The sequence below is a fragment of the Dermacentor silvarum genome, chromosome 8 (assembly GCF_013339745.2).
Source record: "Dermacentor silvarum isolate Dsil-2018 chromosome 8, BIME_Dsil_1.4, whole genome shotgun sequence".
Lineage (NCBI taxonomy): Eukaryota > Metazoa > Arthropoda > Arachnida > Ixodida > Ixodidae > Dermacentor > Dermacentor silvarum.
Window position 1 is genome coordinate 70,296,768 of NC_051161.1, and position 15,889 is coordinate 70,312,656.

Consider the following 15,889-nt stretch of genomic DNA (forward strand, 5'->3'; position numbering starts at 1 on the left):
TTTTTTTTGAGATCTCGATCACTGTGTTCTCTTCCTCTTTCTTGCAAATTTTATTTTCGTGCATGCTTCTTTCGATTTGTCCTCTTTTTTATAAGGGTTTCATTGAACTGCTAGATTCAAGATCGCTTCGTGAACCAACCGCGGTGCTTCTTCGTAATGCGCAGCTAAAGCTTGGGCATTGTTCGCTTTGTCCGCGACATTTTAGTGTGTTCGTTTTCTACTGAACTTTCCGGAAGGTAAAACTACAATCTGAAAACAACATGTTTACACTTTCAAAACACTCTTCCTAACCACCTGGTTTTTCCGCAAGGAGGGCCTCATATGCACAGGGCCTTATCTAAGAACAATGCCGAAGCAGTGCGCTTCTTAAAAATAGAAAAGTATGCAGGGGAACATTTGCACAGAGCTTTCTATTCTTGTGATTTTTTAAAATTCGCCTCAACCTTCACTTCCATGCAGCCCACCCAGTTCCTCCTTACACAGTCTAGCAAACAGCCGGCCCTCACCTACGAACACCTTTGTTGTTTGGATGGGAAAGTGGTGACTCATAAACGATAGTCAACACTTCTGGTCATTTACTGCGGTTAAGCAGCATTCTAAGCATGAAGACACGTGACGTTCGCGACGTAAAAGATTATCCGACGCAATCATCCTCTATATTTGGAGTGTAAACAAGAAGTGCACTTATGAAAGACGTCTTCTGTGTGGCACAAAGCAATGTGAAAACTGCGTTTAATCATTTCATACAGGAGCTGGATGTTTGCTTACCTATGATTAACTTACATAGGCAAATGCTTTGCTCACTGTCACTATCATAAGTTATCCCTTGGTCTATTCTAATTTCTCTAAATCTGCGGCCCTAGTAATCATTTACCGTGTCATTGTTTATGTGTTCGTGATGCAATAGATTTTTTTTCTTATTCTTGTTGCCCTTGACATTCTGCCATTTCGTCTTTGGAAATACACATGAACAATAAGGAATGGTTCTGCAGCCTGTGACACGTAGCCGGTGAAGGATGCTGGGATTGCAGTTCAGAGACGTATATATACCCAGCATAGCGGCCAGCTCAGATCACAACGCTCGGCCAGTGAGCGTTGATAAAGGGGAGAAACGGGCTTGTCCACCATGCAGGGAAAATTTCTCGCCGTCGTCTTCGGCGTCCTGTGCTCTGGTGAGTATTCAAGCTCGGAGGGAATTCGTCGAGGTTGAAAAATATTAAAACTTTTACTTTATTACTCAGCCCTAATTTATTACAAGTTTCCATTACTAAACGCTGCCCGCAGTGTTCGTTCTATCACACTTACTATGACGTGTAAGAAGCAAAGAAATAGATAAGCATCTTGTTGCATATCTTATTCTAACTTGTAGCAGTAAACGAAATGGTAAGCAATAAAACAGTAAATGAAAGCGATAGCCTGTGTTTCGACATTTCGCTTTTCCGTTGTAAGTTAGAAGGGGGAAAATGTCCTAACGTGGGCTCTGAGCACGTCAAGCTAGATGTAGTTCATACGTCGCGTAATAGCTGATAGTCATGTTCAGAATAAAGTATGCATGTGAAGCTATTTCTGCTTCTCTAACTGAGAAAGATATGATCCACCTTGCTACATATTACTTTCAGACGAGTAATATGTAGAAATGCAGAGTTCATGAGGCTACACTGTCCAGCTCAAGAGTGAAGCGATAATATTTTATCTTTAGTTAACACCCACGCGCAAGTAAGCAAGGACAGATTCTTAGAGTGTGTTGTCCTAGATAGTAAACAGGAATTGATTCTTACATTTCTTTCTTTTCTATTTTCAGCCTTTGCAGCCAGAGCTGCTGCATTTCTGCAGGGATCAGGGCTCGGTAGTTTCGGGTTAGGTGGAGGCTACGGTGGCCTGGGAGGCTATGGTGGCCTGGGAGGTTACGGTGGCCTGGGAGGCTACGGTGCACTGGGAGGTTACGGTGCACTGGGAGGTTACGGCGGCCTTGGAGGCTACGGTGGTCTCGGAGGCTACAGCGGTCTCGGAGGCTACAGTGGTCTAGGAGGCTTGTATTCACTTGGAGGTCTCTCGGGTCTCGGCGGTGTCTCGGGACTGGGAGGCCTTTCTGGTCTAGGAGGTCTTTCGGGTCTTTACGGAGGAGGCTATCAGGGTCTCTCTGGACTCTATGGAAGCTCCCTTGGTTTGACGGGCCTTAGCGGAGGCGTCCGAAGACTTGGGGGCCTGTACGGCCTTGGCGGTTACAGTGGCTTGGGAGGACTTTCCAGCTGGAATGTTGGGTACCCAGGATCACAGTGGGGTCTTCGTAGCCTAGGTCTATCAGGCTCGCTCGGGGGATATCCTGGTCTTGGTGGACTGTCAGGATTGTACGGTGGTTACTCACGTCTCGGAGGCCTTTCTGGACTGACTGGAGGCTACTCCGGACTGCTCAATGGCGGTTACTTGGGTGGCTCCACGGGGCTTCTCGGGTTCTCTAGCCCATCTGTATACTCATATGGTAGCTCACTGGGCTCCTTAGGCTACCCTGGTTCCTTGGGAGGTCTTTCGGGAGGAATTAGAGGGCTACGAGTGGTAGGTAGCTATCCTGGAGTGTCTGGAAGCTACGGGAACTCTCTCGGTTTGTCAGGCCTCTACGGAGGTTACTCAGGCCTTGGAGGTTTGTCCGGAATCTTGGGAGGTTACTCTGGCTTGACAGGTCTCTCGACTTCCTATGGTGGATATCCAGGAGTCTTGGGTGGACTTGGTGGTCTCGGAGGATCGGCAGGACTCTACGGTCGAGGATTCGGACTCTCTGGTTCGCTCATGGGTTATCCTAGCCTTAGTGGACTGTCAGGATTGTACGGCGGTTACTCACGTCTCGGAGGCCTTTCTGGACTGACTGGACGCTACTCCGGACTGCTCAATGGCGGTTACTTGGGTGGCTCCACGGGCCTTCTCGGGTTCTCTAGCCCATCTGTATACTCATATGGTAGCTCACTCGGCTCCTTAGGCTACCCAGGTTCCTTGGGAGGTCTATCCGGAGGACTTAGAGGGCTACGAGTTGTCGGTAGCTATCCTGGAGTGTCTGGAAGCTACGGGAACTCTCTCGGTCTGTCAGGCCTCTCCGGAGGTTACTCAGGTCTTGGAGGTGTGTCCGGCCTCTTGGGAGGCTACTCTGGCTTGACAGGCCTCTCGACTTCCTATGGTGGATACCCAGGAGTTCTGGGTGGACTCTATGGCCGTTATCCCGGATACTCTAGTTTACTAGGAAGCTCCTCCGGCCTGACGGGTCTCTCGGGCCTATCAGGGCTTCTTGGAGGATACTCTGGCTACTCCGGCCTTTCCGGCCTTTCCGGCTTTCCGGCTTTCCGGCCTTTCAGGCCTTTCCGGTCTTTCCGGCATGTTCGGAGGCTACCCGCGCTCCTTCGGCCTCTCTGGGCTATATGGTAGCGGGCTTGGTAGCTCATTTGGATATGGTTCGCTTGGAGGTCTTGGATCTTACGGCAGCTCCTTTGGATACCCTGGCTTGTCTGCTCTCCCCGTCTCTTCTGGAGCCGGCTCGATGGGGTATGTATTAAGGATTTTGTCTTGCATCCAAGTTTTTCAAGATATGTACTGATGAGAGTTGTTATCAAGAAAAGGAAGAAGGGCAGTACATTCGTTCACTAGCCCTAAGGTGGGATTCCTCCAGCGCTAAAATTTCATAAAAAACAAGAAAAGCAACTCCTTGTAACCGGAAGTATGGGTACACATACAGTTCACTTGTTCCGCTGGGCTCAGAAACCTTAGATGTTAACTTCCGAGCTGAAAACTTGCAAAATGGAGTACATTTTACGGCTTCTATTTTAGTTCTTCTGAATCCATGTGCACATTTATAGGAACTTCCACACAACTCGGTGAACCCAATATTAAAAAAATCGCCCCGAGTTTAATTATTTCCGCCATTACATATTAACGTGCAGGCAAATGACAGCCTATAAAAAAACACAAGGTAGATGTGTACTTCAGTGAGGCTTGTTGACTTCTTGGAAAATGTCTTCGTGAATGGTGCATTTTCGCAGAACACTGTCTTTGCCTCGTGTAGAATTTGTTACACAGCTCATGGCTGCCATCGGCATGGCATGCTCTTGAAAGATTAAATTCTGTGTCACCATGTATGGAACTTGTGATAAGCCTTGGGCCAGACATGTTAGTAATCTCTTCTATTCAATCATTCTCTCGATCATCATTGTGACCGTACAAGAACTTTCTTGTCCTAGCGGAATTAAATTGTAACTATGCGAAAAAGTTATGAATGAATCACTTTGCTTGTAATGGGTTGGTCTTTGGAACACAGCCCATCATTAATGTAGCAGCAATAAAAATAGGAACTTCGGATTGTGTACAAATGACAGTTGAAATGAGACGCTCCATTACGATATATATATGCAGGGTGTGCCAACTATCCTGCAGCAAGCTTTAAAAATATGCAAATGCCCCGTACTGCACAGCACTAAGGTAATGCTGTTTGCCGTCGCTTGGATATCGAGTGCATTTTTGCTTTCCGCCTAATTATATAATTAGTCGTAATAAATAATCAACTTCTCAAATATTATAAGTAGATTAAAAGGTGTCAATGAGAATATTGTAGAGCAACATGAGAAACAACCGATACAGCTTTCTAGTGCTCAGTACGTGCTACATAAAAGTGTTTTTCCGAGTGTTAAAGTAGCCCGCGAATACACACAAAGTGCCTCGAGTGGCCAGTCGCGCGGCCATATTGCGTGTATTTGCGGGCTCCTTTCACGCGCGGAAAAACACTTTTATGTATCATGTATTGAGCACCAGAAAGCTGGAACGGCAGTTTCTCATGTTGCTCTACAATATTCTCATTGACACCTTTTAATCTACTTATAATATTTGAGAAGTTGATTATTTATTACGACTAATTATCTAATTAGGCGGAAAGCAAAAATGCACTCTATCTCCAAGCGACGGCAAACAGCAATACCTTGGTTTTGTCCAGCTACGTGGCATTTCCATATTTTTACATTTTGCTGCATGATAGTTGGGACAACCTGTATATATATATATATATATATATATATATATGAATTGAATAAAAATTTCAATCGTTCATCCACCATTCATTCATTTTTGCAGGGTCCAGAGCATAGTGGCTTAAGAAGCTACGCATTTGCAAGATAGGTTCTTCCGACCACCTCCTCACGTATGTTATCTACTTTTACTGATTATTTGTTTTTAACGTATCACTTTATGAAAAAATGGCTAATATTGTAACGGCCCTGATGAAGATCTGTTAAAGCGCTGCGAAATTCCGAAATGGTACTTTTCAAAAGCTCATAATTTGTATTCCTATTCATCCTATAAGATGACATTCGATGTTAAAGAAGTAATTTAACTACTGTTCTGATTCACATACTTATTTAATTAGGTTGTAATGAGGCAAAGATTACGCATATCCTTACGTTCGAAAGAAGTGATCATCATTAGAAGGGAGATACAGCTTCTGATCTGGGTGAACTTTTATAGTGATTTCAATCTGATGTAGGCGTACGAACTTTGCTGCGATACGAGCACAGATTGTTTAAATGCTTCGAACTTTCTTGATCCGTTACAGATTCAAACTCAAGAATTCCCTACAAAACTAAACAAGGCCTTCGGAAGTGTACCGACGCCTGGGAAACCGTAACAAGGCATCAACGCCTGCTAAGATCCAAAATAAACTGTTTGTGATGAGAATTGTGGACTTCAAGATAATCTTTTCTCATATGTGCTTCCCCTAACGCCACCACTAACTTCCACGCTTGGGTTAGGCAGTTTCATAGCAGCCTCTTTCCCCGTTCTCTCTCCAACTTGGTAGTTTTAAAACGCTCTATCCCTGGTACAATGACTTCTCTTCATCTTTAAGAGGCGAATATCAGAAAAAAAAAAAGGCGGGGGGAGGGTCATTCACTGCCTCATACTTCCGCTGATGCATTGACTACCAAATAAGGAGCAAGTAGAAAACAGATTAGCGTAGCTTGCACTGAAGGTGCAATGCTAGACAGCGGATCTCATGGGCACCTAGCTAGTCCTCGCTTTTGGGCTAGGCTAAGCACTACCGAGTCATCCCCAGCATTTTCCGAAATTTATTGAGCATTGATCGATTATCGATGCTATTGATTCGCTATTGATTGGCTATCGCAAGGAATTGGCCACGTATTTGGGCTAGGAAAAGCACTACCAACTCATCCCCAACATTTCCCGGAATTTATTGATCATTTCTCGCTTATCGATGAGCTATTGATTGGCTATCGATGGGCTATCGCAAGGTATTGGTCACGTATTTGGGCTAAGCAAAGCACTACCAAGTCATCCCCAGCATTTTCCGGAATTTATTAATTAATTATTGATTACCGATTATCTATTGATTGGCTATCAATTGGCTATTGATGACTGACTAAGCTTAAGTAGTCCCAACCATGCTTAGCTAGACTTAGCCAAGTTCTGCTCCGCTAGTTCACAGGGATATGTGCCATTGCACTTGCACCCTTTCTGCGCTACTGCCAGGATCGGCCCACATTTTCTGTACATGACCCACGGACTTGCGGCCGGCATAAACGGCTCTGCTGTTAAAAATAGTTAAGTTCGTTCTGTCGCCCTGTCTGTAGGGTAGTCACAGGAGATGGCTTCGGTCCCATGCAGATCAGGGACCGAACTCACATAGCTTAATGCTAGTAAGTGTTGTATGCCCGAGGCTGTTCGCCTTCGCTAATATAGCCTCAGGATTGGATGGAATTTGTTTTATAAACAAACTAGCGTCAGAGTTAATTGAGTATGGGCCCCGCTCTTATGATGCGAGAGTTTACAAGAGAAGGAACCAGTCCTGCTGTGACTCGCTGTGTTATTTCCTGAGGTGGGCGACTAATGTGCCACAGCTCTACAGTGTCAAACACTATGAATTCCACACCGACCATTGAATCCACAAACTTTTCATTAGTAAACAACGTGTGTCACTGAGAAGCCGCAATCGCGAATGCTATATATTGGTGACGTGATTAGCTGGCACCTGTGCCTACAAGACATTCTGGCGTAGTGCTTGGCGAATACAAGCCGATGTTGGAAGTTTTAATCCTTCTGACGCTTCACGGAAACGATATTGTCACGTTATAGTAGCGGTGAAAAAACAGTCAGCGCCAAAACCTTGAGTCAGGAATATAACTCTTCATTTTTTATGGGGCGGTCTTATGCTCGGAAAAACAAGTAACACTCAAAGCACGGGGACGCCAACCGCGACATCACGGAGTTTCCGGCCTCATACCGAGAGGTTCTTGGTCACTACAAGAAAGAACGCAAGAAATATCCACAACCCCACGGGCGGCTGGACAGGTCCCAGGCAGTCGACCTGAGGCGGTTGCAGACAGGCACTTTCACCAACCCCTACCACCTGCACCGCCTGTGGCCCGCGCGCACCCATCGCCCGGCTGCCCCTGGTGCGAGCACGAACGGGCTGATATGGCCCATATGCTTTGGGAATGTCAACGCCATGAGCAAGAAGCACCAAGAGGAAGGCAGAAGACAACATCAGGACCCTCTGAAGGCGGGCGCCTCACAGAGAGATGGCAAGCCGCCCTCCTCAGCGAGGCACCCGAAGACCAGGAGTGGGCCGTCCAGCGGGCCAGGGCTATTGCCGAGGATCTCGAGAGATTTTTCTCCGGCGATGGACCCCTGGCAGCCTAGCCCCGGGCACCAACAGCCATATCCGTTGGACATATAAAGTTTATTCCTATCCTATCCTCAAAGCACACTGATAGTGGTTAGTGGTCAAGTGCATTGACTGTTTACACAAGACTCATAGTACATTCCAGTTTAATTGCCGGTGCTTAAGTACGTTCTAGCAGTTACCCCACTATTCGCTACTAGTGAGCGGTACCTTTGAAACATTGGCTGGATGGTAAAAACGGATCACTGTGAAAAATATAAATAATGCACGTGCTTTATATGGCTCCTGGTTTGTGCGGATTTCTATCAAGTATCAACTTGGAAATTGAAAGTGTTTGAAATATTTGAGGCAGATATACAGCCTTCTGAGGAGAAGTAAAGCTTCAGCTCGGGAATGGTACGTCGTGGTCCCAGTAACATTACCGTAGGAAACTGTTAAATAACTTCATGCACAATGTTAAGCAATTTTAAAACAATGGTGCCGCATACAAACCTATGCACTAAGGCCCTGCAAAGCATGTTTTTATAGTAAATGCGAACTATGCATATTAAGTAAGAAAGAGGCATGTGGGCTTTTATGGGTCACGGAGCTATGGCAGCGATAGTTTAGTGAAAATTCACTGACCAGGCTGTCTTGTGATTCTTACCGTGATTTTCTTGGTGCTTTGTGGGGACTTTCATTGAACCGCGCACTCTGCTAGTGCTTGGTCCTCTTCGTATTTTGACTTTTTGCCCGCCACGGTTCTCTTCGCCATGCTTTTATCCACAAATAATCTTTCGGTGCGCTGGGTCAAATAAAAGTAAGAAATTTTCTTTTTCAGGATACTGCAGCAGGTGTCATACAACGAGGCGGTGCGGCGACAACACAGATATAAATGAAAGCGTACATGCTACATTTAAAGCACACTGGCATGTAGCGACCTGTTTCCTTGCTACGTGCTCGTTTGCCACTCCTCTTTCGCTGTGCAGAGGCCGTGCTTCAAAACCATTGCGTTCGTGCGATTCTATTGGTTTCTTCTCACCGTCCATCCAAGTTACCGATTGATCTGGGTGACAGCGTGGGCGCGGTTTCAGGCGAACCAATGACGAAGGGCGCAAAGAACGCCAAATGAAAACAATATATATCAACTAGGGTGCCACAATGCCTCATCGCATGGATCATGGTATGTGAATGGATGGTAAGCCGTTGTGGGAGTTTATAGACTAGATAAGGGCTAATGCTTCTATGTGTGTGAGGTACAGCGTGTACGCGTAGCGCCGAGATAGTCATTGCTCGTGTTTCCTTGGTACAGGGATCACAAGGCCACATACGTACGCTTATATGCGCATTGGTTTTGGCTCCAATGTCCCTCATCAAGCATAAGCTCCTGAGCCGACGTTCCGTGGCTGCGCGCCCTGGGTTTGGTTGAACGCCGGCTTCCACTGTTTATCCTTATTGTGAAATGAAAATACTGAAAGCTGATTGCTTGGGTGACTGGGCGTGTCAGAACATTTGGTTGCTGCCTTTACGTTTACATTATTGTCAGATTGCACTGCGGTTGTAATTCGAGCTTTTTATCTCGGTTACTTTTCGCGCCTATACTCGCTGTATTGAGGAGGTGGTCTTGCGTCGAAGCGCAGTGTACCTCTCAGGCCGTTCGCGGATTCTTCTTGAGAAGCGTTACAATTAGGCACGTTCCTGCCGGTTTTGGGAGGTAAATTGTGGGACGCGCTTCATAAACTGGGGTGCAAGTGATCGCTTCAACAATGTTAGCTCTTACAAAAACGCCTATTAGAAGTCTTGATGATTTGTAGCAACTTCCTAGTGATTTTAACGACATCCTATTTACATTTACAATCTACTACCACTTGTTTATATGCACAGTGCCAGCAGACAGCCTAGTTACTTTTTCTAAAGAACGTTTTCTAAATACTGTGTTTAGAAATCGATGTTACTTTTTAAAATGAAAATTTTTAATAGAGCGTCTTCAGAAATTGAAGTTACCTTTTTCCAAAGACAGTTTTCATTAAGACGTTTTTAAATTTTGACGTGACTTTTTCATAAAGACAGTTTTCACAACAATTGCTTCGTAAATTGAAGCTTTCTTCTACGAGCGATTTCAGTGGAAAGCAATTAGTAACATTTTATACTTTCTTCTAAAGACACACTGCAATAGAATATTACTGGGCACTAGTACTTTGTCCCTCAAGCATATTTTCAATTAGACCCAGTTCGACAACGAATTTTTCTATGGCCGTTTCTATGAAACAAGTAGGTAATGCTGCTCGCATTTGGAATGTTGTTCCTAAATCATTATAAGCTACTATATGGAATGCTAAAGGATTACTTGAACACCCAACTTCCCGCACCTCTCAGAGTTGTTTCCACACACTCCAAGGTTCTTCCACAGTTATTTCCTTTGTATATACAAGCTTGTTTCAAATCCAAGTCGGTGACCAAATGCTGACGGAGTGTTACTAAATTGATTAAATAAATGCGTTAGTCAACTGTAAATAGAACTAAATTTTTTAAAGGTTCAACTAGACTAAGTGAATTTACGGTAACGTAAGCACAGTTCAGAAAATTTCCCCCATCCCACCGTTTCCTACACAAAGGAAACGGTGTGATGATAGCGGAGTACTGTGCAGGCCGCGCACTCAATTGTCCATTTACACAGCTTTAGTGCGGCCTTAACACGCACTGCTAATGCACGGCCACCAACTAGCTTTATAACGAGATGATAATCAGGTGCGTGCACTCCGGAATATAAATTTTACGCCCTAAGGAACATGGCTGCACAGTAGCGTCACAGCCTCAGTTAAAAATAGGAAAAATAGGCAAAACTCAGTGTAAGATGGTACTGGAACGCTGTTGCTCAAACATCCAAGTGGCTGCCGAATAAAGCGGTTGCGGAGTGAGAGCAAGTGTTGACCTGAGAAAGTGCACAGGTCGAACACCGAAAAAATGTGAACTCGTTCAAGTGTCAATGGTCTGCGAAATTATTCTGTGAAAAAAAAATTATTCTTACTGTAAAAAAAAAAGTAGTTTTTTCACGTCCCTATTCGCATGCTTTCGTCCTTTCCTGTTGCCGAAGGGTCCTCCACAATGAAGGAAACTAATAGGACGTTGCAGCAAAGCGAACGCAAAGTAACTATGTATGTAAACTAGTCTGCTTTACGGCGATTGTAGGCAGCCATGAGAAAACAGGTTGAAAAGTGATATGTACCATATTATTCATTGATTTCGCTTCATAACACGGCGACAAAGTTCTGAGTTCGGATAACGTTTTGCGGTGGCCTCCACTATTACGGCGTTCCGCGGTTGCAAGAGGCAGGATATCCAAGGCCCTGCTTTTGCCGCGCGTCGGTAACGTCGTAGCCGTCTTGCTTTAGACATTTATTTACTAGGTCACGTTGCCGGGCTAAATGGTTTGGAATCATAATAGACATAGAGCAGCGCAGCACGACAGGGACCAAGAACAAGAAGACGCACACACAGTGCTGTGTATGTTTTTTTCTTATTCATGGTCCCTGCCGTGTTGCGCTGCTCCATGTCTATTATGAACATTTATTAAACTATAAAAGTAATACTACTTGACAAGAATTGGTTTCAGCATTGTCTTTGGCTGGCCGCCACGAAGCGTTTTTTTTTTAGGAAAGCGGCAAGAGCAAATAGATGTTCTTGTGCAAAATAGAATAACCATATAATTTACCCTATAGTGTATTATTTTTTTTTTGTTACACTTGAAGAAAAAAATCGGCTTCAGAACTATAATTGTCTTGAAAAATATTATTGTACTGCCTCTAACAGCATAAAACTTAAGCCGGTTGTATTGTCAGGTTCTTTTTTGACCTCAGCGATAGGGTACATTCCTCCCTGTTAGTGCAGTCCCCAAAGAAGGGTATGCACGCACAAAGGACTGCCACTCCTAGTCACCAAGAAGGAAATGTATCGGTATCATTGAAGCCTCGCAAGATAGACGGGCGTGCACGGTTCGGCGGTGGTCAAGGCGAAGCTGGTGGATAGAAAGAATGTCACATGCCTCTCTCGTACACGCGCACAAATTTGCAAGTGGTCCGAGTCGTGATAGATAAGGAGGCCATCGTCATCAATATCACTTTTTATGCTGCGCCGGTGCGGTACGGTCGGAGCGATGTAATGGTGTTTGGCCATGCTTTGTAGAACCAATTTAGCTATTTTTGCTGCTGTTTCTTCTTATTCTGTGTTGTGGCTCATTCATACATAGAAAAAGACTTTCCGGGCACACCTGGAAGCGTAATTTGTGAAGGAATTAGCTCACAAGCACCATGCTTGCGAAGCGCACGGCGTTTTTTTTTTCGATCGCTGAGGTGAACGTTTCTGAAACTTCTCTACCGGCTGCGATGCGATGTCGTGTAAAGTGATAGTGATTTATTATTGGGGCTGTCCATGTTTTAAACTGAACAATGCACCAGGAGCGAACAGTTGTTCCTCAAGACTGCACTGCGCCGAAGTTTTGTCTCCAAACCATAATAAAAGGTATGTGCTTTCCCATCATTTTTATAAATATATATTTTGATTTCAGTCACCTACGGCGCATTTTGGCAGGCAGTTACGAGCGCGAACTGTAATGATGTGAAATGTTTTAAAAGTGACACTCTTACATACTTGAACTACTTTGCGTCATGCGGTTAGCTGGAAGTTGGTGTAAACACGAAGCGTATGAACACCAGGTTCTGACAGGGGTCGAGCTGACTTAATGTGTGGTAAATAATGTACGATCCCGAATTCATTCTTTGCTCTTTCCTGCTCACGCGGTACGGGATGAGAGGCCGTGAAATCGTTAGCTTACAGTTTAACGCCTGCAAGCTCAAATCATCGGTTTTTGTCTTACTTGTTTAAAGAACACATCTGACTTAAAAACTTTTTTCTTTCAGTTTACAATACCCAGAATCTCACTGCATCAAGCTCACACAAAGAAACATCTTCATTATAGCTAAAATGCAACTGCCACTAACGCCCAGAATGCTGAAGCCCCTTCGCATAACTACAGCTTCATTTCTGCTGTTCCCAAGTATGACTGATTGAATAAACATCTGAGGTAATCTTCGCAACGTTCCCACGTTTGCCACACCTTATTTAGAGTTACTCCTTTCGCAGCATGTGGCTTCAGCTGCACATCGTGTCAAGAGCTTAGATAATTTGGGAATACTACAGCGAGATCTCATAAACAAATAGGCTGCAGAAGGCGACCCGATGTTAATGCAGCCCAAATGTAAGTTAAATGGATAGTTGCGGCTCTGAGCATTATAAGGTAGTATGCTGGTACGCAGGGTAAGTTAAAGCTATACATTTTCAGGCTAGTGTAAATTTATAAGCAGCGTTGAATGTTTTTATTGAAATACTCTGGCCGACAAATCGTGGACAATGTTTCAGGAATGTCTAAAGGGAAAAAGGTAGTCGGAGGTTTGAAATAATTGACAAAGTCATGATGAGGTCCAAAAAAAATGTTTGTAGAATTCTGTAAGATGTTGACAAAGTCTACAAACATGCTTCTATTTATTGTAGGTGGCCAATTGTGGCACAATACTACTAGGGTGTCTAAAGAAAACGCTGATAAATTGTTAATACGACGTTTGCAGAAAATGTGGGAACATGTTTAAACCTAAAGAACTTTATTAGCAGGCCTAAAGAAATGTATTTCTAGACAGGAGGTAGTTGACAGACAGCCTATGAACATGCTTCAAATTAATGTTGGTGGCCAATTGTTGTTAGGGTGTTACTAGGGAGTTGTTAGGAAGCATCAAGACTGTTGGTAGGTTCTAATAACAATAGTCGAAAGACTGCCTAAAAAATGTTGGTAGAAATGTTTAAGTTATATCGCAAGCTGAGTTAGGCATGATTAAAAGTGGACACAATAAAAGAAAGAGCGCGAGGCCTACATGTAGACGTGCACCTCTCATGCATCCATCCAAAGTGGCTCCTAATGTGGTAGAGTCTGTAAAATTCTGGTTGAACGCTGCTTTCTTGAGAGTTTTCTTCAGGTATTATTTTTTTTTCATTCATTCTTTCACTACCGTACCCTGAGAGCTTGACAGGTGCAGGTTTCAGTTATCTTTTTCCGTTATGTTTAGACACCACATGTGACACCAGGCCCTTTGCCTGCTATGATTGCTGACGTAAGTGACCACATTACCACCGATTTCTATTTCGCAATTCGCAGAATCAGCATCAGCATCAGCGGAAAAAGAGAGAGAGAGAGAGATTGGGGGTGTTAGAAATGAATCCCCATGGTATAGACTGTGCACCTGAAAGGAGCAATCAAAACACGGAGTTCTCAAGGTGTACCTTTTCAGGACCGACCAAGTTCAAGGGTAATGAATAACCACCCTTTTCGATGACATGGACACGTTGTCGCGTTGTAGAAGTATACGTAAAGCTATACAGGTAACCTGCATCCAGTGCGCGGCCTGCTAGGATGGCTATTGGGTAAATAATAAATTAAAAGTATCATCGTTCAGAATGTGCTGTCAACATCCAACCAGCTAAGAAGTGGCGGAAGGATACAAAAACCATCTGTGTCGTATTTGTTCATACGCAAGCGCCCACCCGCCCACCTGCACGCGCGCACGCACCCACGTGACGTGCGCGTGGTCAGCAGCAGACTTTGCCAAGATGACTTGACGGCTTACAAGCCATTAGTGTGCGCCGAATAGACCGACGTTCGATACGAAATAATCAATTTTTGATTATTTTTGAGAATTTTTTATTTGGGGGGGGGGGCTTAAACGTGAAATTTAAAGTAATTTTTCCTTTTTTCAGCTTATGTTCTTTTATTTTGCAATGATTCTTCTCTACTAGACAACATTTCTTCAGACAATGGACATCAAAAGCACAATATTCGATCTCAAATACATGCAAACACAAGCAGACAAAGAAAAGACCTATCTCAATGTTGGCATATTAAGAAAGAAAAGCTCGAGAAAAGTGCGTACTTGTTTATATTTTGTACGCAACTGGTTTTCTCTGTCAGCAATAGCAATGCGATAATTTTCAAACTGAAATAATGCGGCAAGAACGAACAGCTTCCTCCTGCCGATACTTGAGTTTCGGTTTCATGTTTCACTCGTCTACTTGTTGCTGAAACACTGCGCCGTGAACTTCTGAGCTGCACGCGCTGCTTCTGCGACACGTGATGTCGAAAGACAGGTTCTCGACAAGAAAATCTTGCGTGCGCGTCAGAGATTACTGAAACAAGCATCCAAAGTTTACATCAGAGGAAGTACAAGATAGAATAATTTCACGATGGCATTCATTACACCGTCAATGCTGCAAAAAAAAATGATGGTTGTAGTAGCACTTAGCGTCTTGAAAGGCACCTATATAGGGTGTTTCACTTAACTTGGGCCAAACTTCAAAAGTATGCAAATGCTGCGCAGCTAGTCAGAACTAAGATAACGTTGTTTGCCGTCACTTGGAGATACTCAATTTATTTGTTGCGCACTTTTTTTATTTGTTGCACACCGACTATTTGCATAATTAGTCTTAAAATTAATGAAGTTCTAATATATTATAACTAGATGAAAAGTGTCAAGGAGAAAAAGTCGCAGTTTCTACTGAAAGGCGAAGCATCAATTGCGAAAGCAAATTAGTTGAGAGCTATACGTAGTTGGATTATGCTAGCGCAAGACAGGGGTAATTGGAGATCACGGGGAGAGGCGTTCGTCCTGCAGTGGACATAAAATATACGCTGATGATGATGCTACGTAGTAAGGATAGTAGGTTTATCGGCTGTATAAACTTGGACACATTCGCTTACTAAGTGAACTAACAAGCATGGTGTCAGCGCGCACAAGCAAACATGAATAGATCATACTTGATTATTGCAGACAACCGCTGCCAAAACGCTGGCGTGAGCAAGCGCAGCGGCAGGAGGGAGCGAAGGTTCGTGCGGTCTATCGCTTCAACGGAAACTGAGTGGCGAAGGCACAGTGCATACAAAGGTAGGAGCTGTGTGCAGATCGCTTTCAAGATACGGTGCGCGCAACTGCTCGCAGCCGCGCAAAGTACAAATAAGCAGTTGATGGCAGAGTAGAAGCTGCACCCCCTCCCTCCCGCGCTGCCTTCCCACTTTCCTCCTTTCGCGCACGAGATTGAATCGCCAGAGCGCCTTGCGTCGGGTCGGTAAGTGCGCAGTTGGTTACGGAGCACAACGGCGCCCCCCCCCCCCCCCCTCACTTGCTTCCATCGCCCCACGGCCTTTCG

At 44.4% G+C, this 15,889-nt stretch overlaps 1 protein-coding gene and 1 long non-coding RNA gene across 6 annotated transcripts in view; one reads left to right on the plus strand and one right to left on the minus strand.

The window, feature by feature from the left end:
* The first annotated feature begins 1,013 nt into the window (after positions 1–1,013).
* Positions 1,014–5,703, plus strand: LOC119461407 (uncharacterized). 4 transcript variants are annotated; one of them, XM_049672604.1, is made up of 6 exons: positions 1,014–1,172; positions 1,802–2,638; positions 3,110–3,307; positions 3,342–3,528; positions 5,104–5,170; positions 5,582–5,703. In XM_049672604.1, the coding sequence occupies exons 1-5, from the start codon at positions 1,127–1,129 to the stop codon at positions 5,123–5,125; spliced, it is 1,290 nt and encodes a 429-aa protein (XP_049528561.1). In that variant the 5' UTR covers positions 1,014–1,126; the 3' UTR covers positions 5,126–5,170; positions 5,582–5,703. The 4 variants fall into 4 exon arrangements, with proteins under 4 accessions (XP_049528561.1, XP_049528560.1, XP_049528559.1 ...); XM_049672603.1 differs by having other exon boundaries at positions 1,802–2,620; positions 3,092–3,307; XM_049672602.1 differs by having other exon boundaries at positions 1,802–2,509; positions 2,981–3,307.
* A 2,615-nt stretch (positions 5,704–8,318) lies between these two features.
* Positions 8,319–15,889, minus strand: part of LOC125947577 (uncharacterized) — a 58,037-nt gene continuing 50,466 nt past the window's right edge. For both annotated transcript variants that reach the window (XR_007468408.1, XR_007468409.1), the window contains exon 3: positions 8,319–8,450. This is a non-coding gene — a long non-coding RNA (uncharacterized LOC125947577). The remainder of the gene's footprint in view (positions 8,451–15,889) is intronic.